General features: G+C 34.9%; 1 protein-coding gene across 1 annotated transcript; it reads right to left on the bottom strand.

Annotated features, from left to right (window-relative positions):
- Positions 1–26156, bottom strand: LOC132553520 (PH domain leucine-rich repeat-containing protein phosphatase 2-like). Its single transcript, XM_060217771.1, has 17 exons — positions 26062–26156; positions 21010–21695; positions 13475–13609; positions 11530–11711; positions 11172–11347; positions 10634–10780; positions 9646–10103; positions 8626–8686; positions 8005–8100; positions 7516–7674; positions 6787–6984; positions 5947–6109; positions 5290–5420; positions 4527–4661; positions 4045–4239; positions 3205–3436; positions 1–2640 (listed from the first exon to the last, which is right to left on the bottom strand). Exons 1-17 carry the CDS (start codon positions 26154–26156, stop codon positions 1–3), a joined length of 5889 nt encoding a protein of 1962 aa, XP_060073754.1.
- Between the last annotated feature and the right edge of the window lie 1075 nt (positions 26157–27231).

Genomic DNA, 27231 nt, shown 5'->3' with positions numbered 1-27231 from the left:
TTACAGGTATGTAATAATCAAGCTCTGCTCTGATAAAGACCTGTTCAACTGAGTACCGGAAGAAGTTAATAAATCCCAAGAAACAGTTTTTGGCATCTTATGTTGGTAGTTTAAGTCACTCTGTTTCACCTTATTGTCTATCTGACCTTTATCATCAACATCAGTTCCTTTTGAATTTTGACTTCCTTGATTAGCCACACCCCTTCTTGACCTTTGACCCCAGTCTTGAATAGTGACATCTGCCTCATCATCCTCTTCCATCATCTCATAAAGTTCTTTGAGACTAGTGAGGGAGTTGGATTCCTGAGCTAGTTTCAAGGATTCTGGAGGACTCTTGCGCTGCTCAACCTTCGCATAAAGATCCTCAATAGCCATCACAGTGTGGTGACCATTGCTAACAAGACTAGAGTTTCTATTTGGAGGGTGTGGAGGGGGAGGTCTAGTTGGAACAACCTTTCCCCTTTGGCCATTCACCTGTATACTTGAGTTCTTGTTGGGAACACTTGGGTTATGGTCTGATGGCAAAGGTGGTCTGGGTGGGGGAATCTTCTTACTTGTTTTAACTGGAGGGACAAAGGCCTCATGAGGAGGGGGTGAAGGGGCTAATCTATTAACATGAGGGGTTGGGGATGTTGCTCTTTCTGGAATTGGGGGAGACGAAGGTCTCTGAGAAGGTAACGGTGGTGATGGTGCTTTCCTCGACTTCCTGGGTTTGTAAGCTCTCCAGTCTATCAAAATCTCATTCTTTTGAAATTTGGATGGGACTGTTCTTGGGGGTAGGTAGGGTTTAGGGGGTGCAGGTGCTGGATGCTTTTTTGGTTCCTTTTTTGTTCCTTTGTAACCACTGACAACAGATAAATCTTCCTCTTGTACGTCCGGAACAGGAACTTCAGATTTGAACACATGTACAGCAGGGTCACTATCCGTGCTACCTCCCAGGTACATCGGAAGGTCATACATTTCTGTATTTTCAGATTCAAGTTTGGTTGTGTCCCTTAGATCAATTTGTTCATTACCAGAAAGGTCGTATGTGTCTATGACAATTATTTCTTCTCCATTGTCATATTTCACACATTGCTCTACATCTGAAACTTCAATTATTTCTTCTGTAAATGCCATTCCACCTTCAGAGTCTTCTGACCGAGAAAATCTTCCAATTTCTCTTATATCAGGAAATTTCACACTTTCTTCAGAGTTTGTGAAATTGAACACTTGCTCCATAGATTCTGTTACAACATGCTGGTCTTCTTCTACAGACTTGTAATCCTTTTGTCCAGTTGATGATATTTTTGACATGTTTACATCCAAATGATCTTTTTCTTCCCTCCTTGTCCTTTCTTGTGACAATCTTTTTGATGGAATAGGTTTATTCTTTTTCGATGACCCTCTTCTGATGGTTCCATCAGATAATGACACTCTTTCATCAAGTCGTCCCTCTCCTGCAGGCTCCAGGTCTTCATCAGAACCTTCATTGTCACTATCTGCTCTGTGTTTTTGACCTTTTGACCTCCGTGCATCAGGAACAGACACTCCAAATTCTGCTTTCTTTGGTAAGGATGCCGTTCTATGAATGAGAACCTCAATGCTATGTGACGATGTCTTAGCTTGAGGCTCAAACTGTCGGATCGAACCACTCACAGGGACAGACTGAGTTGAGTCCATACTGTCAATACTAGCTCCTCGACTCTTTGATCGCGCTAGCTGCATCTGATGAAACAAAATGGCATCTCTGTCTATGTCAAATGGCTGGTTATATTCTTTTTGAAACTCAATGGATTCTGTTGAGACTGGTCTTGATACAGGACCCATGAAAGGTTCATACTTGGGTCCAGTATCAACACATGGAGATGGAGGTTTCACGATTTCTCTACCCAAATGGTAGGCATTGTCACCCAGGTATTTACCTCCTTGCTGTACCCAATTAGAATCAACCTGGTCCACAGCTGGACCAAACTCAGCATCCAAATCCTCCCCGAGCACCATCTCTATCTCCTTGTCTTTAACTTCACTTGTCAGCCGCTGCTGTAGAAGCGATTCCCAATTCGTGGAATTCACAGAACCACTATTAGAATCTGAGCTCATGCTTTTTAGACTAACATATTCTCCACTTTCCTCAGCACCTTCCTCTACATTAAACACCTCTGTGACTTGTTTCCTCTGTTGCCGTTTTGCCTCTCGTAGCTTCAATATGTCCATTGGTACAGCATCTTCCTCTTGAGCTTTTCGTGCTTTTCTCCTTCGCCTCTCTTCATCCCGAGCGGCATCTCTTTTAGCAATCTCACTTAAAAGTTCTTGTTCATATTTGAATTGTTCCTCGAGGATGTCTTTCATCCTGAGGCGTTCAGCATCCGACAAAAACAGCCGAACAACAAGGACTCCAATACTTTCCTTGGAACCATATCCCTGAGCTAAATCCTGGAGGCGTTTTGCCGCCCGAACAGGGTCAGGAATATCTATGATTTCATCAACAGCTTCCTGGTATGACATGTACTTCCAGAGACCATTGTTGGCGATGATGATGAGCTGGTCGTCTTGTCTGAGGTTGACACAGGTGATGTGAGGGTCTGGAAGAACTTGTGGGTATAAATAGCTACAACCGAGTAGTCGTGTATTGAACGTCACTCCACTTACTCTGCCATCCTGCATAAAACAAAAGAGAACTGATATAGAACGAATCATGGACATTCATCCTAGTTTTTATCTCATGTAATTGTTCTAACTCGTCAAATCCTACCAAACTATGATGCAAAATGTACAAATAGGAAATCAAACACATAAAACTATATATCTTTCATATTTATTGACCCTTAATAATTATGCAGTACCAGTGAACATCGCCCTTATTTATCCTGCAATAAGCCCAGGGCCCAACATGTTACAATCTTACTTAGTCAGGGGTGGGCGTATTACAGGACCATAACAAAAGAAAAATGGTTAATAAATCTACTGAACAGCACTACAGTTGTAAAGACACGTTGCCAAGTAAATACAGAAATACTCTTTTCAAAATTTTTAATTTTCCGATTAGATGTGGAAAGGTACAGGGCCATCTACCTAACCTAATCTGTTTTCCCTGGATGGTCCGCTCATGACAGGACCCCCAACAACAGCTTCCATCATGGTCAAAAATAGTTATCATTAATAGCCAATATTCTATAAAGTAAGTTATCCTCAATTCCAGCCAGATCTATAACATCCCAGTACCTCTGTGATGATGCCGTCGGATCTACAGATCCGCTGGCTCTCCTCCGTGTCTGACTGGATCAGAAAGAGACGTGACAGAGTCACTGCCTCACCACTACGACTGATGACCACCTCTGTGTCGCCTACATTAGCCACATTAAGCAGGTGATGTGTGTTAGTCCCCTCTGTGACCTTCTTGATGTGACAAAGAGCAGCAGCTGCTCCTACCTTCTGACCTGTACTCTTGAGCTTCCTGTTAAATTAAAAAATCATTTGAAGTGAATATCAAAAATATTCATGAAGTCACCCTGTCTTTAAAACTACAATCAAAATTACATAATAATGTTATTTGCTCCCAAAGGCTACAATCAAATTAATAACAGAAAAACAAATGTTTTCTTTTTTTTGCTTACTACTTAATCTATTGCTAATACAATTTTGAAAGTCCTTTTTCCAAGAACCTTTTTTCAAGTCTCCGTCTGTATGATATTAATCACTTCCATGTTTTTTAAAAATCTGACTAACCTAGCTACCTATGATACAAAACTAAGATCAGATCTAAATCTTTTATTTAAATATACATCATATTTCCAAAAAGGAAATAAGACAGCATGTATTTAGCAATAAGCATTTCAAATTATTGATAAGCACTTTTCATGGTCAGAAGGTGGGCTTATTACTGAACAAAAATATATATTTATCAGTAATCCTATATATCATTTTTTGTAATAAACTCACCTCCCCACTTAAACCAAAAATTTCCAATTATTTGCCATCTGGACTTTTAACATGAAAAACACTATAGAAACAGAAGCGTAACCATTGGAATATCTTTTTACAACAAGGGTATAGAAGACGTACGTATGAGCTGCCAGCATGGTGTACTTCATGCAGAGTTTCTGTGAGGAGATCGTCTTGGACTCGGCTAGCAGGGTATCACATATGATGTCACCTAAAATCTTGGTCACCTCATCGTTTCGACCCCCATCAAACATCCCGAACAACCCCTCCACTTCGTTGGTGAACTTTGGTTTGTTCACAATGGCCACAGATAGCCTAAAAAACAAAACACAACCATGATTACATATTCATTACTTCCACATTTTTCTGGATGCAATGAAAATGCATATGTTTCATATTTGTTTGAATCCACATTGTCAGGATTCAACATAATTTATAAACAAACAAAAAAAAACATGCAAAAATGAATACTTGAATATACATTTTAACAAATTTACTAAACGTCTGGAGTTTGAGAATTCAACCTATAAAGTCAAACTTTTGATATTTAGAAATTTTCTGTATATTTGTATCTCATGTAAATTTGTCTACTAATTTCTCACTTGTTTCTCATGCCAGAAGTCTGAGACAATCCCGACTGCCAGGGCTGGTTTACATCATCAAATGGAGCTTGTCTCAGATCCAGGAGAGATCGGTTCTGTCCCCTCATGTCTACCATACTGATCTTCTTCCAGTTGCTGGAACAGAAAATGGGTCGTTAGAAGATGGTAGGTTCTTTGAAGAGTAAGTAAACTTTGTTTTTACATCGTAACAATTTACTTCAGTTAGTACCTAGTCAGCTTTGTTATGTTTTCTGCTGAGAAATATCATCAACTTGCTGATAATCGGCACCTCATTTAAAACCCACAGATAACATAGCACAAAGGCTGTAGGATCTGACACAGTTTTCTTGAACTGTTTAATAATATTTCTATAAAACAAAAAATGATGTTTCTATCACATCAAGATCACACTCCACTGCAAGTATAACCTGATGGGACTGCATGTTCAACCATCTCCCCAACACACTCTGCTTCATCAAGAAATCTTGAACCATCGTTCAATAATTTAAACACACATTGATATTTCAGCCCTACAGTATTATTGCCCATACAGCAATGCCCTAGAACTTTTAAAACATGACCCTACCCCTCCATTCCAGATTCTTTTGTCCTATTTTTGACATAGGAATTTATAAAAAGATTGGCTCCCATTCCCAGCACCCCAAAACTTCTAATACATAGAACTCATTTCAAGGTACTTGTCCTAAGACAATATCCAGGTAACGTTTTTTCTCTTTTTCTCCGACATGTTTACCACACTTACCTGATACCCTTGAGCTCTCCGCTGTCCACCATCAAGTTCGGGTTACCAGAGATATCCAGTAGGTGTACCTGAGATCCCATCAGTTTACTGACAGGTAACTCTGACAGACGATTTGATCCTACGTCCAGTATCTGTACAACATATCCAAACATAATATTTATTCACTAATACGCTCATGTCTGTTAATAAGCCCACCCATACCTATACTGATTGTTGAAGAGAACAAACAAAAGCTTCAGCAGTGCTATTCATTACCTTACACCTATACTCCTAGTACCAGATAATGTGTTTGCATCTGGTTGATGATACAAAAAAATCAATGAAAGTTTCCAGTATATGTTTCCCCTTAAAACAAAATATATTTTCATGACTGTCAATTAAAACCTGTCTGTTTCCCCCCTTAAAATTAACAATATTTTAATGGCTGTCAATTAAAATTTGTCTCTTTCCCCCTTAAAACAAACAAAATCTTAATGGCTGTCAATTAAAACCTGTCTCTTTTCCCCCCTCAAAACAATTCTATAATCATTAAATTCTTAAGTAAAAATTACGCACAGCCCTGATGCTAAGTTATTCCTTAAATTAAGACCATGTCTACATGAGATTAGTTTTCTTAACATAATATGCCCAGTCAGCTCCATGAACTTATCATTATACCTTGAGGCTGGGTGACTTTTTGAAGTCAGGTATTTCCTTGAGGAGGTTGGCATTCACTCGGAGACACTGAAGCTTGGGATGTTTACACAGTGCAGAAGGAAGGGAACGTAATAGGTTCCCGGATATGTTAAGTTCCTGCAGCACCTCCAGTCTGTTAATGTCTCTGTAATAAGAACAATTTTGAAATTAACATACCAGAAAACATAATTTTCCTAACTGAAATCTATTCTAAGTGAAGAAATATCAAAACGTCTCATGTCTTAATGAAAATCTCAAAATTAATAAATACTTCAGAGAATTCAGCAGGCAATTTATAGAAACAAAAGTATTTCTAGTCAAAATAATTCACTTTTTTAAAATTTGAGTCATACTTTGTCAAAATTATATAAAACTCAAATGAAAAATTGTCTTTCAACAGATATAGGTAAAGGGGCATAACTCCTTCAAAAACGATCAAAATGGTAAAATCAATTACATTTACAAAAGCTGTAGTTACATTGTTAAAACTAGTCATTAAAACATCAACAATGACTTTGAAAATGCAAAACTCTCAACAAAATGGTAATCAGTAATCTGATGTGCTTTAATAATGACAATACTAAACCTCATATCTCTTCATGAATTATTTTAATGCAGTAAAACTTTGCATAATTAAATAGGTAGTGTAGGATCATTAAGTTAGGTGTTTAAAGTCATGGCCATTATTACTTTGGGTGGTAATGATACAATTTAATAGGCTCCTTGCAATTTTATGGGGTATATAAAAGAAATTAATGGCTTTTGCAAATATTGAACAAAATCATTTTGTAAATGCAAGGTATCACAAAACCAGGAGATTACCTGCTATGGAGGTCAGTGATGTTATTGTGGGCAATATGCAGCACCTTGAGTCGAGGAAATGTACATGCAAAGGGGAGTGCTGCATTTCCCAAGTTATTTCCCGACATAAACAGCTCCTGCATCCTGTTTACGCCATCAGTGTGGGGAAAGGGTGGCATATCCTCCAGCTGGTTCATCGTCACATTCAGGTACCGCAATCTGGGAACACATCACAATAAGTAAACCACTATTCTAGTCCTGGAAGGTGAATACTTAAACAATACTTATCTACCATTATTTTGGGAATCTGTCACATAAAGATCTCCAACTCCTTCAGTCTTTGCATTCATATATTCAAAAGTACCATTTTCCATATGTTTGTTATCAAGGTTTACATTTTGAGACTCTGCATGTAGTACCACTGAACAACATACTGGAGGCCCATCACATTCAAAGTACTTGCCCAAGGACACAACCATGAAAGCACGGACTGATTTGTTCCTCTTTTGGAAAAACTGCTTGACAAGTAACATCCTATTACAACTCTCAATCTACCATCCAAGAAAGCCAAGACCCATCACTCCCCTTTTGCTTTTTCAAATTAAGATACAAGTATTGGAATTAAATAAATGTGTTAATTCCTTTATTAATCTCTAGATGTGAAATATAAAAAAAACGAAAGAGAAGAAAAAATCTTTGTGTTTTACGATAGCCTGAAGTGATGATGGCCTATTGTTTTGTGTACTCTACCTGGACGCGCGACAGAGGAGTTGTTGAGGAAGAACCGCAAGGTCATTGCACTGTAGGTGGAGCTCTTCTATTGCTGTAGACTCCATCTCTAATGGCAGTTCGGATAAACAGTTATGTCCCAGCATCAGTATCTTTAACTTCTGGGCGTTCACAAACAGCCTGAGACAAAAAACACACCATCAATTATCAATGTACAATAATATTTACTTTCAACAAAGATTTAAGTCTCGTCACAATAAAATGATCACATGAAAAATCGCAAAGAATGAACCTCACGAACTTTATCTTTAACCTTCAAATAAAAAGGTCAAATTCAAAGACTACTTTGATCTGATGTTGAAATAAATTCCATACATTTGATCCAGGAACATAATAGTATATCTTGGATTTCTCAACAGCATATGTTCACTTTTCCAAGAATTTCCTTCATTCAATCCCTCACGCAAACATCATACTGTTTTATCATATTTTTTGAAAACCAAAACTTACTTATTTGGGAGTTTTTGCAGCTTGTTGTGACTGGCGTCTAGCTTTACCAGAAAAAAGCACTCCGACACCCAGGGAGGTAGGACCATTAGTTTATTGCTGAAAAGAAACAGGAACATCAATACCAGGTTATTGAATTTGAATTTATCATACATACATTTAAAAGAAAATTCATAATAATTCTTGAACAGGGTATGAGCCCTATGAAACAATTGTAACTTTACTGGCATATCAGACCTATACAGGAATTGTAATACAATTGATCAGTAACTGATCTAGCACTTCTGGGGATAGGGAGTAGTGTTGGCCCATATTTTGGAGGTTATAAGTTTAAATTCTCAGATATGATTTTTTTCATTTCCATTGCAAATACAAACGATAAGGAATTCAGATATTTCACAAAAAACATATGTCAGTTAAAGACAGCATAAAAAATCAATAATACGCAATTATCAAAACTATCCAATAGAGGCCCTACATCCCCGATGAATCGTTATCTTAGAACGAAACCCCAGACAGACTTTTGAGTGGAATCTAAACACAATCCAGCCGGCACAGCAGTCTCCTCTTTTGTCATTTGCTACAACAATATATTTGGAAAGAAAACTCTGTTCAAACACTTACCGAGCTATTTCTAAATTGACTAGCCATTCTGGTTTTGGATTGATGGAAAAAGTCTGCAGTTCTAAAAGACAGAAATTCATATTATTATTATATATATGTAATACCTTGTCAGTTCCCTAATGCTTTCCCTGAAATCTTTACGTATTGAAACAGATATATTTTTACACTTATTAGTGTCTGTTTTGTTTATCCAACATGGAGAACATCTTGCCGACAAGATCAAATTCACCAACAACATGTAATGAGGTTTTGTTAGTGTTATGCTCTACCAACACAGCTTGTCTCCTCAGAGAACAAAATAGTCCAACACAGAGATAAACACTCTCAATCAGATGAAGACACCATAAAGTTCTTCAGTTACACAATAGTACTGATGAAAACTTACGAAAAAGTGTTCTAAAATGTTTGTAAACAAAGCTACGAGCTGTCTTTGACTGTATGCATCTCATGTGACCCTTCATACCCATGACAGAAGAAAAAAGAACATTATTTACAAGCCTCTATTTCTACAATACAAATCAAGTCATATGTTCTGTGAATACTGTATCGCAATTATTGCCCAGTTTCTGTGAAAATTCTATCATGGTTGTTATCATATTTTCCCTGATTACAGATAATCGGCATTAATGATACAATGATATATTCAATTCCACATCGCCCTTCCTAATGAATTTTATAGTTGACTACCATATTTGCACTATATACAAAGTCATGATAGTACAACCAAATACCTTTTGGTAAGTATCTATTCAATCCATGAAAAGTTTTGATTAAGTTTTTTGTGCAACAGTTTAAAGTTAATTCAACTACAACAAAGCTGGTCCTATCATTGTCCTCTAATTGCTGTGGGGCAAAGCATCATAAATATCATAATCAAAATATATATGATATTAATGAATTATATATGTATATATTATATATACACAAATGTATAAGTATGAGCTGAATGTATAATTCATATGATAACATTCTGGGTAAATCAATTAAGCCTTAAACTGCTGGCATTATTTCACCACTTACCATTTTTTGATGCAAAAAGATTTTTCAAAGACATTCCATTGATCTGAAGTGTGTGCATTGCATTTCTTTCACAATTTAAATATTCCAAAGCTTTCAGTGATCGCACATCCAAATCAGGAATATGATTGTCTCGCACATCTAGATGTGTCACATTTTCCAACATATGAAATTTGGCAGTTTCACTTGGGAGCAATGTAAGGCAATTCATCCGCAGGTCTATTTTTTTCACATGTCTCATTTTACTGAGAATTTCGTGAGGCAGTCTTTCCACACGGTTTCCAGCCATGATAACACTGTCTAGGTGCTGATGGAAAAAAGCCTGATGGGAATCCAACAGGATATCTGGGACTGTGGTAAAGTGGTTGAAAGCAAGAACGATGACCTTAAGTGACCTCATTTCACCCATGCTTTCAGGTAGGAATGTCAGATGGTTATTATGAGCATGCAGCATCTGTAAACTACAAATACAAGACATTTAAATGTATATCTGACATCATGGGTATTTTCTCATATTTGGGTTAAAGATTAATGTGTATCTTTAGTCAAACGCTCTACCCTCAAGAAAGCAGGCACAATTGCAATATTCTAGATGATAACAACTTTGACAAATTCTTCACTTCTCTTTCTGGGAATTTTAAAATCCCATCCATTTTTTTAAGTTTTTTTTTTTAATTTTGAAGCTTGCCTTCAATAACAGTATCTCATAGAGTTAATCTACATTAATACATTTCGACTTTAAGAAAAACATTGACTGATTGTAACAAATTCTTGATCACTTTTAAACTAAAAACTTGAAGCTGTGTCTGATTGATGGCAAGAACAATCTATTCTCATTTTCTGCTTTTTTTTTTGTTTTTAGTTTATTTTTCCTGCTATTTTTGGTTTTTTTTTATTATTACTTCTCAATAAAAAAACCTCCTTCCACTTTGTCAAATATCTCTTAACAATTTATAATGGTAGATACAAGGTTTAGCTGAATTTTACTTACTTGGAAAGATCGGATATTTCTGATGGAATTTCTGTGATTTTGTTACTCGCCACGTTGAGTTCTGTTAGAGTCCTCATCTTGCAAACGGCAATGGGAAAACACTGGAGATCATTGTCAGCCAAGTTCAGACTTCGAAGGTTGCTGAACCTAGAGACAGAAGAGGAAATAGTGATTATGATACTTAGGCCATGTCTGGTAATAAGCCCACCCATATCTTTTTCAGTTCTGCAGAAATGCAAATACATGCTATATTTCATTGCCTGTTATATGTCAACTTCTTGGATTTTTAGCAAATCCATCAATTATTAAGAAAAAAATATGTTTTATATATGCAATTGTTTAAAAAAAATAAAAGAATAGATTTGAAATTTCAAATGTCTTCTAAAAATTTCAAGGAGAATTATATTGAAAAGTAAACACCACCAGCTATGTAAAACCAGATAACAGAATTGCCATGATTGCAACCTCAAGATTACATAAAAATACATAAGCTTTTTCAATGCTGCTTCATCTTTTCTAGGATGTGAAGGAGGAATACCTGGGCAGGTCATCTAGCCAGCCAATGGTGTATATATCTTCCTCAATTGGCCTCTCTTTAAGGGCATTATGGCGGAGATTGAGGATACGTAGATCTTCGTTTATGAACACAGTCTCGGGTAGGAACTCTAAGTGGCAGTTAGACAAGTCTGCCTTTGATGGAAGCTTTGCTGTCGCCTAGAAACAAAACCAGGAATTGACATCAGAATTATAAAAAAAAACAATAAAAAATCATCCATTGATATCCTGACAACTTTGGGATTACCAATATTTATATAAAATTCAATGGATAATTATATACAAGTTTATTACTTTCAGCTTGTCATAGAGAACAAATATTTCCTGGATGCAAACTTTACCTTTTTCGTTTTCCTGATGAATTTTGAATAAGTGTTTTCATCAGAAAATGCCAGATACACTGATCTGTCACCTTGAAGAGTGGATGTCAATTTCAAGCAGAGTTCATGACCTTTGACCTGCACCTCTTCCACAGACCCCTTAGCCAATTGTACAACAGTTGGTTTTGAGTTCTTGTTTTTATCTAAAAAAAAAAACAAGAAAACAAGTCTTATATTTTGGTGAATTTGATAATTTTTTTCAATCTGCTTGTCTAATAACACTTGCAAATTGACATTGTATTGAGATATTGCAAATATGTGGAAATCACAGGTCCCAGCAATGGTGAAAATTCACGTAGTCTAACAGAACAATAAACTTTAATTATTTTACAAAAATAAGTTTTTTCCAACTTATATCAATCACTGTAAGAGGTAATTGAACTACACATAGGGAAAACTCATGTGGTCTTGAAGGTGACCCCATTTTCATGTCAATTCAAGGAATGGAACCAGGATATCTAGGTGAAAGGCAAGTGTGTTATCACCCAATCACCCATATATATATATATATACATTGCTCCCCGGGCTTATTACTTGATAAACCCTGTAATAACACTCACTTTCCCAATTCCATCGCTACAGAGCATGCAAGATTAAAAAAACAAACCTCAATGTTGAATTTTGATATTATTTCAATTTTTAGAGGGGAATAAAATGTACATACATAAATATCTCTATTAAACATTTTATTTTAATTCCCACCAAAAAATTTAGCAAAGGAATTCACTTGACCCTTTGAAGGTCTTTATAACTTGAATTACTTTTCAGAATTTCTTTTTTTCAATATCAAGAATCTAGAAAGAACACAAGGTGAACGTCCCCTACTAGCACAGGTATTTACAAATCAGGCAAACTGATGAGAAAAAACACAGGAACGGATACATCATATTTTCATTTAATCCTTTAAGAGTCAAAAGAGACTGAAGCATGAAAAGAGAAGAAGGTTATTTTCACCGACCCCTGGGTCAGGGCAAACACGATCAGAACAAATGGGACAATGGCTTCGACACTGATATCAAACTTATAACCTCATTAAATTTCATGACTCTAGTGTGAGAAAATTTCCGAGTGGAATGTGTATATATGTATTTCAGATAACACCTACGTGTGGCCTCTGTGATTTCTGTGTATGGAGAGAACGGAGATTACTTACCCTATGTTTGTAAGTTTGTTGACTTCTAAGACGGGTATTTGTGTAAATAAAGGCTGCAGGGATACCCTTTGAATTGTTTAATCTTGCGATCAAACAAAATCACACTTGATTAAAATTTTTAAATGATTATGGTGTTGAAATATTTAAGACTTAAGTGTTTTTAATTATCCTTTAAAGACACTAATGGGAATATGAAGTCAATTAAAAATCAAAACACAATCGGTACATCGTATACTCTGATATTAAATGTTGTATGAAACAGTGGAAAATAATTTACATTAACGTCACTTTTGAAAACATTTCTAACTGTCTCAAATGTAAGAACAAAGGATGGTATTAAGACTGTCCATTAAGTCACTGATTGACCACTGACCAGTAGACAGTCAGTGCTAAGATTTGGTTCTGATGATGGCAGCCTAGCAGTCGAAAGTTTTCAGGGCAAAATTGAAGATTCCATGTACCACACTTTGTGGATAAGACGATAAGACTAGACTGATCCACATCAAAAGAATCTTGAGGTCGCATAACAGTATTTTTTGCTGGCTTAATGTTGGGTGTGGCCACTTTGTAATCATCTAAGGCGCATTTCAGTCTTTGATTGGTCAGGTTATTTTTCTCCTGAAACCCTCTCTAGACCAATCAAATTATTAATTGCTAATGCTTTCAATTTTGCCATAAAATGTTCCAGGGGCATAAGGAACAAAAGTGATCGTAACCCCTTGAGTATCAAGGTTGAATCTGACATACACTAACCTCTGTATATTTGAAGTCGAGTTCCAGACACCACACACAGCCTTCGCACCCACTGATGGAGTAGTTTCCCTTTCCTGACCATGGCATATGCTGACAACTGATTTCGGGAGTATGTGCTGTCCGAAATTGGTTTCCCTGTTTAATAGAAAAAATTTTGTTAAAATTGAAAAATCCTTGTAGGAAAACCATCACAGGCATCTTAAGTACAGCATGGTAATACATTTTTTGCTTCAGATAATCTGTAGTAAGATTTGCAAGCTACATCAAATAACATTTTCAAAAAATCAAAACAAAAACAAACAAAAAAAACAAACCAGCCTTATTAATTAATTGAAGATGAAACATGACCGTTAATTAGTCTAAGAATATAATAGAGACAGTATGGCCATGATACACTGTACGCCAAATTTCATTTACAATTGTAGCATGGACGGCAATCATTGACAAATGATGACACTTCTGTCATCATGAAATTTACTTTGGCCAAACAAAAAATACATGTGTTTCCTGTAACATATAGGTAAGATCAAAGGCCAAACATTTTTATAAATAATTCAAGACAGTTTATATAGGAGAGACATCTTGACTTTAACTGGACCTCTCTGAAAATTGCCATAAAAAGTTAAGTGATGGCACAAAATATAAGGACAGGAAGGATAACGGAAAACAAAAATTTAAGAGTAAAATTTGCTGCAAATTTGAATTTCTTACTAATATTTTCTGCTATGAAATATACATATATTGGGCATATGAATTTAAGATACAAACAATGCCTTTAAAAAGCTTGATTTATCTTTTCAAGATTTTGTTTGCATGTAGTAACATAGATGAAAGAAACCAAAAAGAAACCTGAACACAGTGTACTTGTTCAATAAATGACAAACATTTTATTTTAGCGAATCAAATACAATTTAAATTTTAATCTCCACATCAGATCACTGATCTCGTGATAAAATCTTCAATAAACAAGTCCAAAAGAAATCACATCTTTGTGATGAAGTCAGAATTCTTTGATCCATAAAGAGTTCACTGGTACATGAACAACACCAGTTTTAACCATCAGTATAACAATAATATCTTTCCTCACTGATCACATTCTATTTCTTTTTTCTGATATAAAATCTTGACTTTTCCAGTTCCCATAAGTCAACACGGGTCACTTTTCACAAGTTTGAACCCTCTCATTTATAATCACACACTTAGGTAATTTTCTCGCTCCATTAGACCTGCCGAAGAGATCCACCCACATTGAAGTAGATTTTCATTTGGTAAATAAAACATTTTGAGCTATTAAAATACAGGACACTGCATGGTCGTCAAAGCTCTAGTAACTGCCAAGTAATTACATGATATACAAGTGTTAAAGATAATGTCGGGATTTTATACGAAGTTAATTGCTACATACATGGATTTTAAAAACGACTTTATATCCACGCTCGACACTGTTGGTCTGACTGAGCATGGTCATGTATACAAAATTTGTGGTTTGATTTATCTACAAATCAAGTTTGTTGTTTGAAAACGATAAATTTGTAATTGAAATTTTTTTAAAGAGCGATTTTGTCATATTGTTTACAAGCTGTTATCGGTAGATAAGGTCCTTAATTACCCACAATATAAAAACCTGCTGAGGTACATCCATACCTGTAGAATAAGCATACGATAGTTCCTTCAATTAATAACTTCTCACACAAAAGCTTTCCCATCGCCCCCCCCCCGTCTCCCTCACCCTCCCCCATCCATCTCTTGTATTGAAGGAAGATTTCAGTTATCCCTTAATAAACCTTGATAAACTGAACCCCCTCCCTTTCAGATGACAGAAAGGTTAGTCCTATCCTCCAGCTAGATTGCCCCACTCTCATCCTCCACCCTTAGCTCTGGAATACCTGTCTATTTTCAACTTATACAGTCAAATAGTTTAAAGTACATCATAAATGCCAGCAACAAAGCATGTTTCACCAGTTATAGGGCTAGCAAAGGGTAATATTAAACATCAGTAAAAGGACTGAACATGTGCTGTATGTATACAATACTTCTGACCTTTGTCAAACTCACGGAATGAGAATTAAACCATGCATGAGGGTTACGATGACATGGCCCCACCTTTACAGACCGGCATAATACAATTAATTCTATCAGCTCAAGATTTTGCTCAATCTTTATTGAAAGTTTTATTCAAATCTATTTTTCGGGCATTAAAATTTTGCTTCCTTCAATTTCAGAATGAAGTTTTAACTGATATTTCAATAGTTCACACAAATGCTTCAATGTCAATTAGGCATTGACAGAAAACTTGTGCCGAAATGTGGTTACAAAACGTCCATTAGTATAACGCCAAAACATTAAAATTTCAGACTTCTATCCATTAACTATAGATTTATTTGAATATTTGATGTCTTACAGTGCTGGTTGCCTGGTGACCAACAGCTGGGTAGGTGATAATGATTTAAGACTGTCCACAGGATTTCCTTCTAAATAACTACCAGATTTATCCCACAACAAGCGCAACCCCACAGTAGCATGGTGTTGTGAAGCATGATGAAATGAACCGGCCCTGGCCAAGAAACTATAATGATAAGTAAACCACGGTTTATTATGGTGAAATGAACCCTCCCTACCCTCCCATGGTAAAGTGGTCCAGTTTTATATATATATATATTTTAACTGATGTTTCACTGATTAATTTCCAGCCATTAGATTATCATAGCCCAGATTTAAAGGAGATATGGGTGGTTGGGCTTATTACACAAGAAGATGATGTGGCATTAAATTGTTGAAATTTCTAATGCATTCACAAAATGTCTAAAAGGGAAGAGCATATCAACAAGCTTGGGCTTTTTGCCAGATTCAAGTAATTATGGATTGAAAATTTTAACTCTTTTGTGCTGAAAAGCCTAAACATTTCTTATTTATAAACATATCCTTCAGTAATATAGCGGAGGTTTCTAAGGCTTTCAAACTTCGAAATTCTAAATTTGCAACCTCAGATTCAAACGATTTACCGTAATTCTACTTCAATTGACCCCATTGCCTGTATATAAGCCCAGCTTTGTCATATAATTCACTAAGATTCCAAAACATTTTTCCAATGGCCTAACCGCAATAGGCTTTATACCAATGTCTTTGAGCAAGAACTTCTGTCTGCATGACCTTTGTCCTATTGGCAACCTCTTAACTCCAACCTCCAATTGCATTTATTGCCAGATAAATGCCACACTGTTTTTGTATTTACCAGTGAAACATTCCCTCAGATTAAATCTAATGACTGATGATATATTCTACACTAAACTACGTCATATGTGCCAGATCTGTCATTCTGAGGCGATCGTACTCACAAGACACATTAATCACAAACTTGTCTAGCAATAATCATTACACAATCAAATTAGTCACTGACATGTACACTTGTCGACATTTAAAGCTCGTAGATCTACAAAGATTTACAGTTAACGATGTGTACACCTGGAATACGTAATAAGGTGTTTAATCACTCATAACTCATATTTTATTTCAAAACATATATATTTCTGCATTTATTTACCAAAACTTTCTTAAAAATACTATTGACGAATTTTGTAATAGGACTTTTTAAACTTGTATATGTACACCATGAAGGCCTATTATATTTTTAAGGTGTTCAAATGAATATTTTTTCTATCAAATTACATTAAAATTGTTGAAAAAATGTGTCTTTCATTTCATTTATGTTACTCGTACGTGATGCGTTATGACCTTCAAGGCATTCAGTAACAGGAAGTTCTAAATCACTATAACTAGTTAATATGGATAAAATGGTAGATATTTCTTCAGGACAAAATCTCAACAATATGAATATGGACTTTTTGATAAATGTCTCAAACTGCGACTTTATTATATCAAAACAGGTCTAACTTGATTCTTTGGTGGCATATCAATTTTAACCATGTTCATATACAAAGCAGCGGATTTAATTTATCATTATAATTTCTTTACAGGAAATTAAAATGGGTACAAATTTATCAATTATAATGATATATGGAGAGGTGGAAATTCAAATTATAATTTATTTTCCACAGTAATAATTCAATATCAAATGTCAGAATTAGCAATTTTATACAGTAATATTTAATCTGCTAGAAAATTAATGTAGTTTCAATATTTCATTTTCAACTAAATTTTAAATTCTTAAATTCTTTAAGACAAAATTTAAATAAAGATTAAAGTGTTATTCGAGTAAATACAAAATTAATTCTACACCAAAAGAATGAATTTAGGAAAAAAATTTGTTCCGTTGACATTTGTGAATAAATTTAAGAGCTGTTTATCATAACAGCACTAAAAACATAAGATCGGGGAATAAAGTATATTACATAATGGAATACTAGTATAAATACTAGTGTATGATTTCAGTTTTTCGGTTGAATGATTTATTCATTTTTACAGCTAAGGTTCAATGCACTTAGACTTACAAGCCTACCATTTCTACAGGAATTAAGACTAAGTTCTACAACAGATCTGATCATCATTATAACAAATATTGTGTGGGTTACATTCAAAACTCAGATGTTTGACAATATGCCAATATTATTAGCTCACCTGTTACTAATAAAACTGTGGTCAATAAACTTATCAAGATCAGTTCTTCATAAACTTTTAAACCTTGTTAGATGAGTGGCAGAGAAGCTTTTCTTCCATATATGTTTTTAAATTCCATAAACTGCTTGAGTCACAATACTTTGAACTTTTAAAACTTGTTTTTTTAAACTTTATTATGTAGATATTTCTTATGTAAAATTCCCCACACGTGGTCTTGTTTCACTCAAAAGTTTTCTGGGGCTACATAATATGCACTACTTAACCTTTTTCTGAAATTTTGAAGATATATAAACACAACATGTATGATAATTATGAAATGTATTGAAATTATGGTGCTAGAGCACCTTTCCCTATAGATTTTGACCTTTCTTTCGATCATTTTGGATTGTCTTCAGTAGTCTACGAGGTTTCAAAATTGAGGCCCTTAGCATTACTGGCAAATCCTAGGATAAAACAGCTGTATAATGCAATTATGTTTATTATTTGGCTCCACTGTTTCTTGTTTCAAATTTGTATTTTTGTATTTTATGTGTGTTTCAATATCACTCTCCCATCACCCATTGGTAATGTTACTTAAATATGATTGGTGCCACCGAGTATGTTCAACATCTTCTTGCAACAATTATGAGGTGAAGGTCATCAGGGATGCACTCAATTTTATGCATGACCCTGATGACAATGAAAAGGTTATAGTTGCATTAAGGCTGATGATGACCGTTTTAGGGAAAATAAAAAAAAAACTTTAAAACATGAATAACCCCACTCCCATATCTATATATAACTTACAAAATTTGATAAATTTCTGTAAATAGTAATGGTGACCTTGACCTTGAACCTCTACAAGAGGGCAATAGTCAGATATTTACGATCAAGAAGAAGTAAATAAATTAGCTAGAGCGATGACCTCCCAAAAGCAATCGTGACCTTGACCTTGACCTTTGAAAAGGGAACAAAGTTTTGTCATTTATATATATGTACTTAACTTTCATAAGAAATATCATCAAAAATCTTTGAATGAATAAACAGTCTCTAGATCAATTGAGAGTAATAAAATGATTGATTCTTTTACAAGAAACAGTGACAAACCAATAGCTAATTGATTTTGAAACAAGTGAATCTGAGGCATTCTAGATACATGTTAAACCTTTTAACCCAAATAATAAAATTGCTTGAGCTATATGCTATTTCTCTAACCCAAAACCAGAAGGTAATTTCACAGAATCAAAATAATAACCTACAGGTTAAATATTGGTCGAGGTCACAAGACGGAATACACAGGCTTCAATCTTTGGGTTTGCTAATATTGGGTTAATACATACACACTGTACTGATAACAACACTTTAGTTGGGACAGATCCTAGCACTGATAATGTTAAATATATGTGTAAAATATTTCCTTATTTCCTGCGGCTTTGAACAATAAATCCAATCTTCCGTATCTAAACTGTTACTATTATACACGTCTGAATCGCCTCAAATGTCGTTTTCCATAACTCAGAACCTTGCACACTGTACTAATACTTTATATGGACGTGATTTGATGCAGTAGAAAATGAAACTAAGTATAACATGCAAATTTACGAGCATCAAGAAATTATCTTCCACCTCAAAAACAGAAGTATTTTATTCATCACTGATTGCTGATCGTAATAGATCTGTAGGTCTAAATTGTATGCCACACACATATCCCCCCCTGAGGTAAAACACCATTAGAGTAAAATATTCAATTTCTGTCCTTATTCTCCTTGACAACTTGTTTACCTATAAGACCAACAACATGTTTATTTACAATAAGTACGAAATACTTATAAATGATTTTCTCAAATGAATTTTCCTTGAACATGAGCGAAAGATATTTCATCCCAGACTGGTTAAGATAATGATGATGGAATTTCCCAGCCTCAAACCACACTGCTTTTATACGCCCAAGACATTTTCACACAAATGAATCACGATGAAAAATATCTTTTTAAGACTTGGGTAAAGTAGATATGAAAAATCAGCCCTTTGTAGAAGTATTTATTTTCATTAAGCTCCAATTTTGTGGTTTTGCAAAAAATTGCATTTTTGTTGGTACTTACTTACTCCTAAAATCCTCTAGTATTACAATCCATGTAAATTACTGTACCATGAATTCAATTGAAGATAAAAATTCCACAAAAATTAATGTTTTTACAGTATATACAGAAACATTCTAAATGTATGTTTCCCACAGACATGATATCATAGTCCAGCAAAGTATCAAGTTTTCAAATTGCCATCTGCATGAAACAGTTTTGAAATATTTTAAACAAGATTCTCACAAAAAATAAGCACTTTGCATAAGCAACCTCACATGTAACATAAATAAACTGTTTCTTTTTCGAGTTTCGTTTTACATTTGTTTCCTTTCATCATTATTTTTGTTTTTTTAATTTTTTTATGGGGTGGGTGGGGTTCTATTTCTTGAAATCTTTCTCTTTCTTTTTTAATGATTCATTTAAAATCATACAACTCTAACATCTGACCACACACTTGATCTATGTTAAATATCACCATGCTGGACCTTAGAATGTAAACTTTTCTACTTTTTTATTAATTTTATAAACTTTTGAGTTTAAAAGATAAATTTTAAGTTACCAGAAAAACTTGAAATCTTATAAATTCTAAATTCAATTTCAATTTTTAACTTGAGGGAAGATTTAAAATTTATAATATTCTGACAGGAACAGATTCAAGGTGACTGGCTTTTAATCAAATCAAATGCATTTAGCTCTGGTTATTGTATTTCAATAGCCATGAATGGATACTTGTAGGTTGTGATTTCAAAACCTTCACAAATTTCAAAAACATCTTTTTACTTTTAAACAGAAAGCTATCATAATGAAACCTGCTTATGGTTTAAAGTTAATCAATGAACAATTTTGGTTTGAAAATGCATCGACCAAGCAAAAGGGTTTCTTGATCTGCTCAATTCTTACCTGCATAGAATTTGACAAGCCATGGTATACTGTCGTTAGATCCCATTTCCTGTATTTTATGAATATCCCTATAACCAATTTTCTGTAAGTATTCATTCTGTAGTGCCAGGGGACAATCAAACGGCTCCAGCCTTTTAATGATGTCCCCATTGAATTGAATATGAAGGGAGTTTGGCGGTCTCCCGCACTGAAAACATATTTTCTGTGCCGTCGTGGACAATGTTGATGGGAAGAGTTTTGAAGATTCAGAATTAGAATCGAACACTCGTATAAATCCATTGCTGGTATCCTGATCTATCCATTGTTTGTCAATACTGTATGCTTTGTTGTTATTTTCCGGTTCTTCTTCCTCCTCATTTGATTGGTCAAGTGATTCCTTGTCCCGTTTATTGACCTCATGGTAGAGATCAGCCAGTGAGTCTGATAAATCCCAAGTATCTTCATCGCCATGTTTATGGAGAGAAAGACCCACACTCTGGTGAGTGAGACCCTGTTCTAAGAACCCCCCTACACTCCACCATGCCTCTGCACCCTGATAGGGGGCGCTGAAGTTGTGTGTGTCCTCGTTGCGGCTTCGCGTTGTACCGTGGCTAGCATAGCTCCCTTGGGAACTACCATGGCTGCCAATGCTGACCTGGCTGAGGGAGCTATCACTGCCCCGTGGCATGTCTAATGTCACATTAGTCCTACAACATACAAACACAAAAGATCATCAATCACAAAGAATCATTAATTGAACAAGACAATGATCTTCATATTTCTACCAATACGTACATATTTCCAGCTGTCACCTGAAGTGATGGGTAGACCTGTATACTCTTGATCTAAAGAACACTTTTAAAATTAATACAAAGAAAAACTTATCCCATCCCACCTTTAGGTCAAGGACAAACTTTAATAGTATACACTTCCTGTTTTGAATAGGCTGTCTGTGTGTTCACCTGTTGTATGTATATTAAGACATACAAATCTACTTTTGTTTGTAACAGATTAATACTTGTGTGGAACATATCACCAGAGATCTTCCTTCTATATCTGTACTTCTAGCAATGATTTAAACATACTCAAAAATATACAACTCAATTTGTTTTTATGTTTGCAATGTTTATTGGCCAACCATGCAGCCACGGTCATTATGAGGCAGACACCAATCCTTGTAGTAGCAAGTCCCTCACTGAACAACATATGGAAGGCCCACCATATATTAACAACATCAATTGGAGTAATTGGTCTTGCCCAAGGACACAACCAGACAGCACATGACTGTCCATTTCTCAGCTTCCTGAGAACCCCCCCCCCAACCCCCCACATGAGAGGGACTGACACACACACACCTAGAATCTTCAACTGAGTTTGCATAATGGTTGATGTTTTAATTGACAGAGCTATTCTGGTCACTTCAACTTACTGTACTAATCCTATAGATTAAGTTACTACAGGAACACATGAAATATGTATATATCTAATACATAATCTTAGTGTACCTTAACACCTCACATCAAATATCCACACAAACCTTCAAAGTCATTTCTGTTTTTACCCAAGGCAAATTTTTAATGTTTGACCCAATAAATCATTCAGCATTAGGTTTTTCCAGTTCTTGAAATTCAATGATATTTGTTAAGATTTCAATGTATCAGCATAATCCCCGAATTCTGACACCAATAAATGAATACGTGACACCGAATCATCACACAAATATGCTCAGTTTTACATCATCTTCAGTCATCCTTGAAAAGCTTTCAATTAGAATCACAGCATGAGATGCTATAATAAAAGATTTACTCATCAAAACTACTTGAAAATATTGAAAGATATATATTTTTTGAATAGACAAAAATACAGTTTTATGGGAACACTTCTACATCCATTTCAATTAAGACATATATAGGTTAGGTCCCGAAAAAAACAAAATTGAACTTGACGTAAATCGGTAGATATTTTTATTATCAAGAAAAATAAAGATTTATTGAACTTTTAAGATGAGCTAACATGAACTTATTAATAAGTACCAAGGGTTTTAGAACAGGTATATCAGAATTTTAAATAATAACATTCTGAAGAATCTGATGAATTTTGATACCAGATGCAACCCATGCCTAAGCATGCAGACTTAAGTAACACAAGGATGACTCATTTGGGTCATTTCTTAAAGATTTGGGAATTACTTACGTTTTTGACGGTAAAACAGCAGGCCACTATAGAGGTAGTCTAGGGATGATTCAATGGGATGAAATGATACACCAGGTATATATGGTAACACTAGAGATGTCCGCGTAACATTGAAATGAACAAGGCGACAATGACTACACTACTTCTACTCCAACCAGTTCACCCACACACCCTGATGTGTCACCGTCTGTGTCCTGAAGGAGCTACAGGCATTGTACCATTTAAAGCTTTGTGATTATTTAAAGTAGAATTTTAATCCAGAGGTTAAAAATACCCTTCCTATATAATACCCTTACAATATTTACTGTACATGTTTGCTGAAGTCTCCCTGAATCGAAGTTAATGTCTCCCTATTTCTAATTTAACAAAAGTGTTGGATGAAATGATTACTTATGAACCGATATTCATTTGAAAAAAATCAATTATGTGTGGATTTATAAACTTTGAAAAAAAATGTTTCATACCCTGATGAAACTTACAAAAAGTTATTCTCCGCACTTAAAGAAAACTCAGAATCACAGAAATGCATGAAAAAAAGAGTAAGAAGTGTTGGATTAATGTCAACCTTTCATGTTTTAACAATTAATATGTTAGATATTGAGGTCTTCCTCAGAGTCTGCACAGAGTCCAAGGCCTCTTGACAGGCAAGGAAAATAAAGGGCCATAACTCTAAAAATAATGATGTTTTCTTTATAATATCTGGTGGTCTTATGTCAGGTATGATATATTAACTAAAACTTTCAGAATCAATGTGGTCAACTAGTGAAAATGTCCGAGATTAAAAAATCTGTAAAGTTCTAAACTATCTTATATTTACACTGAATCCAATATAAAGAAGTTTATTTTATAATGGCGACATTTTCTTCAGAATGACCCAAAAAAATCTAATATCAAATACCAATTTCTTGTTTTCCTCCCCCCCCCCCCACTTTCTTTTCATTTTCAAATGCATTAAAACTTGCATCTCACCAATTGTAATAAATCTGACAGGTGCAAAACATAACTTTGAAAAATGTCCTAATTTTAATATTTACATACAATTTATATTGTTGTACCTTGAATTACTCTAAATATTTTTGCATAAATCTCAAGAAAAAAAATATAACAATGTTAAAGATTTTACATTGTTCCCTAAAACTCCCTACAACCATAACAGGTTTCTACCTGACTGCAGCGTGCAATTATATACCTTAAAATTTTGTTTTGAACATTTTTATCGACTAAAATTACTCCACCTGTGTTATTAAGACACAACAATCAAAATATTCAACAGATGAATATAATGAAATTCTCTTCAAGTTAAAAGTCACTTTTCTTTTCTGCATAAAATCTTTACAAAAAGGTCATAAAATATTGGAACTGCCCTCTGATTCATACAACTTTAATTTAACAGAAATGCTGTCTCATATTCCTTTTCAATACAATAATATGCAAGTTCATTATATTCCCAAATACTTATACCTTTACAATAAGTGAAGGTGTACCAACACTTCAATATTGAGTCACACATATCAATATTTTCAGTGTAGTAGAAGAAAAATATTATCTCAAGGATTAAAAATTTCTATCATTGCAAAGATATTTTCCATATAAATAGCCTTGACCTTTGAACTATAGAACATGTCTTTAATCTCACGCATATTTTTCAACTGGGAAATTGATATGAAATGTTAAGATTTTTTTCCCCACAAAAAAGTTTTTTCAAGAAAGAATTTTAAGATGCTATATAAAGAACAGAATGCACTTTCTATGAAAGCATCAAATAACACTGCATTCATAGCAGTATGAATGACAATGCTGATGTATGAGGTTTTCATAGTTGATAAGAATACTAACATAATATATCAACGTCTGATGCTGATCTTTGCTACCAAGCTTTTTTTTTTTTTGCTCACATTCTGGGTGAAGAATTCCATGAATGAATCTTATGATTTTGAGTTTTTCAAGAAATGTGGTATTTGTGGGAGAGATTGAGAACATATGCATCCAGACCAGAAAATGACATTAAATATTTACAACTGGTAATAACCTTATACATGGATTTCTGGACAACCTTGTTAAGTAATAGTGACAACAAGGTACTGGGGGATTATGTAGCCACAAAAATGTTTTAATCAACACCTTAAATAGTAGGCACATACAGCTGTCCCCAGAGTCACATCTACTCTTTGTGAAAGAAATATTAAGTTTCTTGTTGCCCAGTAGCACAAATTAATACTTGATTTCTTTACTTCAGGTATGACTTAAAAACATTCTAGTTTTTAAGTTAAAAATAAAATTCCTTCTCTCCAAACATTTCTCCTTCTCGTTCATTTTTAGGTATGTGGACGTCTCTCTTAGATCCTAAATACAAACACATCCACTTAGGAATATATTCAAATGAAAATATTTTCAAAATTTCTTTTTTTCTTGTAGTAATTGTGAAACAATTTCTATAGACTTGACATTCGATAATTAACCCTGCTGATCCAAACGAAAGCAAGCAAGTTTCAGGGTGGTCTTGCTAGGGAATGGTAGAAACCAGTCACTTGGGAAAACTCTACCTTAAATCAAACAGTTCTCCATGCATCTTTTTCATGACATGTATGAAGGAATCAAACGCTGGTCCTCAACGTGAGAGGTGAATGAGTAAACCAATATATCATACATTAATCCTGAATGATGTCATGAAAATTTGATTTGATTGGGAGGCAGAGCACAATCATTTTCACATGCTAAAACTGACATCTTTCTAGTACAATTAACATTTGAACATTTCAGAAACAAAAATACAAATGTCGCCTACTGAGTACAAGAGAACATTTTACACACTAAAACAATGTTGTTAGCATAATTTCTAATCTTTCAACGATTGAACACAAACCAAACCTGAAACCTTACCGCCGGTTAAAGGGAAGAATGACATGTTTGTAGGAATAGGACCTTCCAGGCAGGGACGGAAGCGGAGACACTGTATCCTCGGACTCAATCTCCATGGTAGATTTTTTCCAATTTTATTTGTCAAACATTATCTCCTCCAAGAACACTACTGTTACATCCTCTCAGTGTCTTCTGCTAAAAACTTTTTCTGTGCCTTGTACAAATTCCACTAGTGGTTTTTGATTTCTATCTTCCATAAACAGTAAAATAATCTGACATCTTCCCCCGTGACTATTTGCAGGGGTCACTTGGTGAGTGTCACCAATGTCATTACAAAGATCAGTTTCTGAAATTGTGTTAAAAACAGATCGTTGTTCAGGTTGGCTGTAAATTCCTCGAGGCACACGAACTTAGAAACTATGTATCCACATCTCATTGTCATCCATTAAGTCGATCTAAACCACACCAATATCCATTATGATTAAATATCAAGATAAATCCTCACCAGTTTTAACAATGATCTATTGGGGACTCAGGGCATAGTCATCAGGTACAACACTGAATTGTTGTCCAGTCCTTGACCTGACCAAGTACTACACTAATTGTCACTCACAATGGACAATGCTATGATCATCCTGTCTTCACAATATCAATTATTAAAGCTAATTGAAATTTCCCGTTACACTATTAAGTCATCCTCTAACACACATTCTCCTTGAAAAATATATTTGTGCACAAAGACAAGTAATTTTTGAACCTAAAGAAAACCAGGTGAGTTAAAATGTGGCCACAATACTTTGGGTACCGTACTGACACCACATGAGGTGTATAGAAGTTATCGCTGACCTTCCACCGTCAATTGTCATTCTCACAATAACATAACCTGAGTGTCCAGTATTCTTGAACAAAAGATCACCAGCTTCGACAAGGTTATAGAGACCACTATTGAATTCAATGATTATCCTGGCTCCAACTGCCTGGTATGTCCATATACAGCGTTAAGGGCCTACAGAGCGATGTCACAGCACTGATGAAAATGAAATTAAAAAGTTGGGTCCCGTACAGTGTAAACATTGCCAAGATTCCGTAAGGTGATCACAGGAGAGATAAACATCCCACGTTTTGTTTGTAAGTTACCAGAGCATGGCCCTTCTCCTCCTTACACCAAGTCCACACAAGTAATCAGGGTGT

The sequence above is a fragment of the Ylistrum balloti genome, unplaced genomic scaffold (assembly GCF_031769215.1).
Source record: "Ylistrum balloti isolate Yb309-2 unplaced genomic scaffold, AGI_CSIRO_Ybal_v1 Utg369636, whole genome shotgun sequence".
Lineage (NCBI taxonomy): Eukaryota > Metazoa > Mollusca > Bivalvia > Pectinida > Pectinidae > Ylistrum > Ylistrum balloti.
Note: the sequence above shows the minus strand (reverse complement) of the source record. Positions and strands in the feature narration are given on the sequence as shown.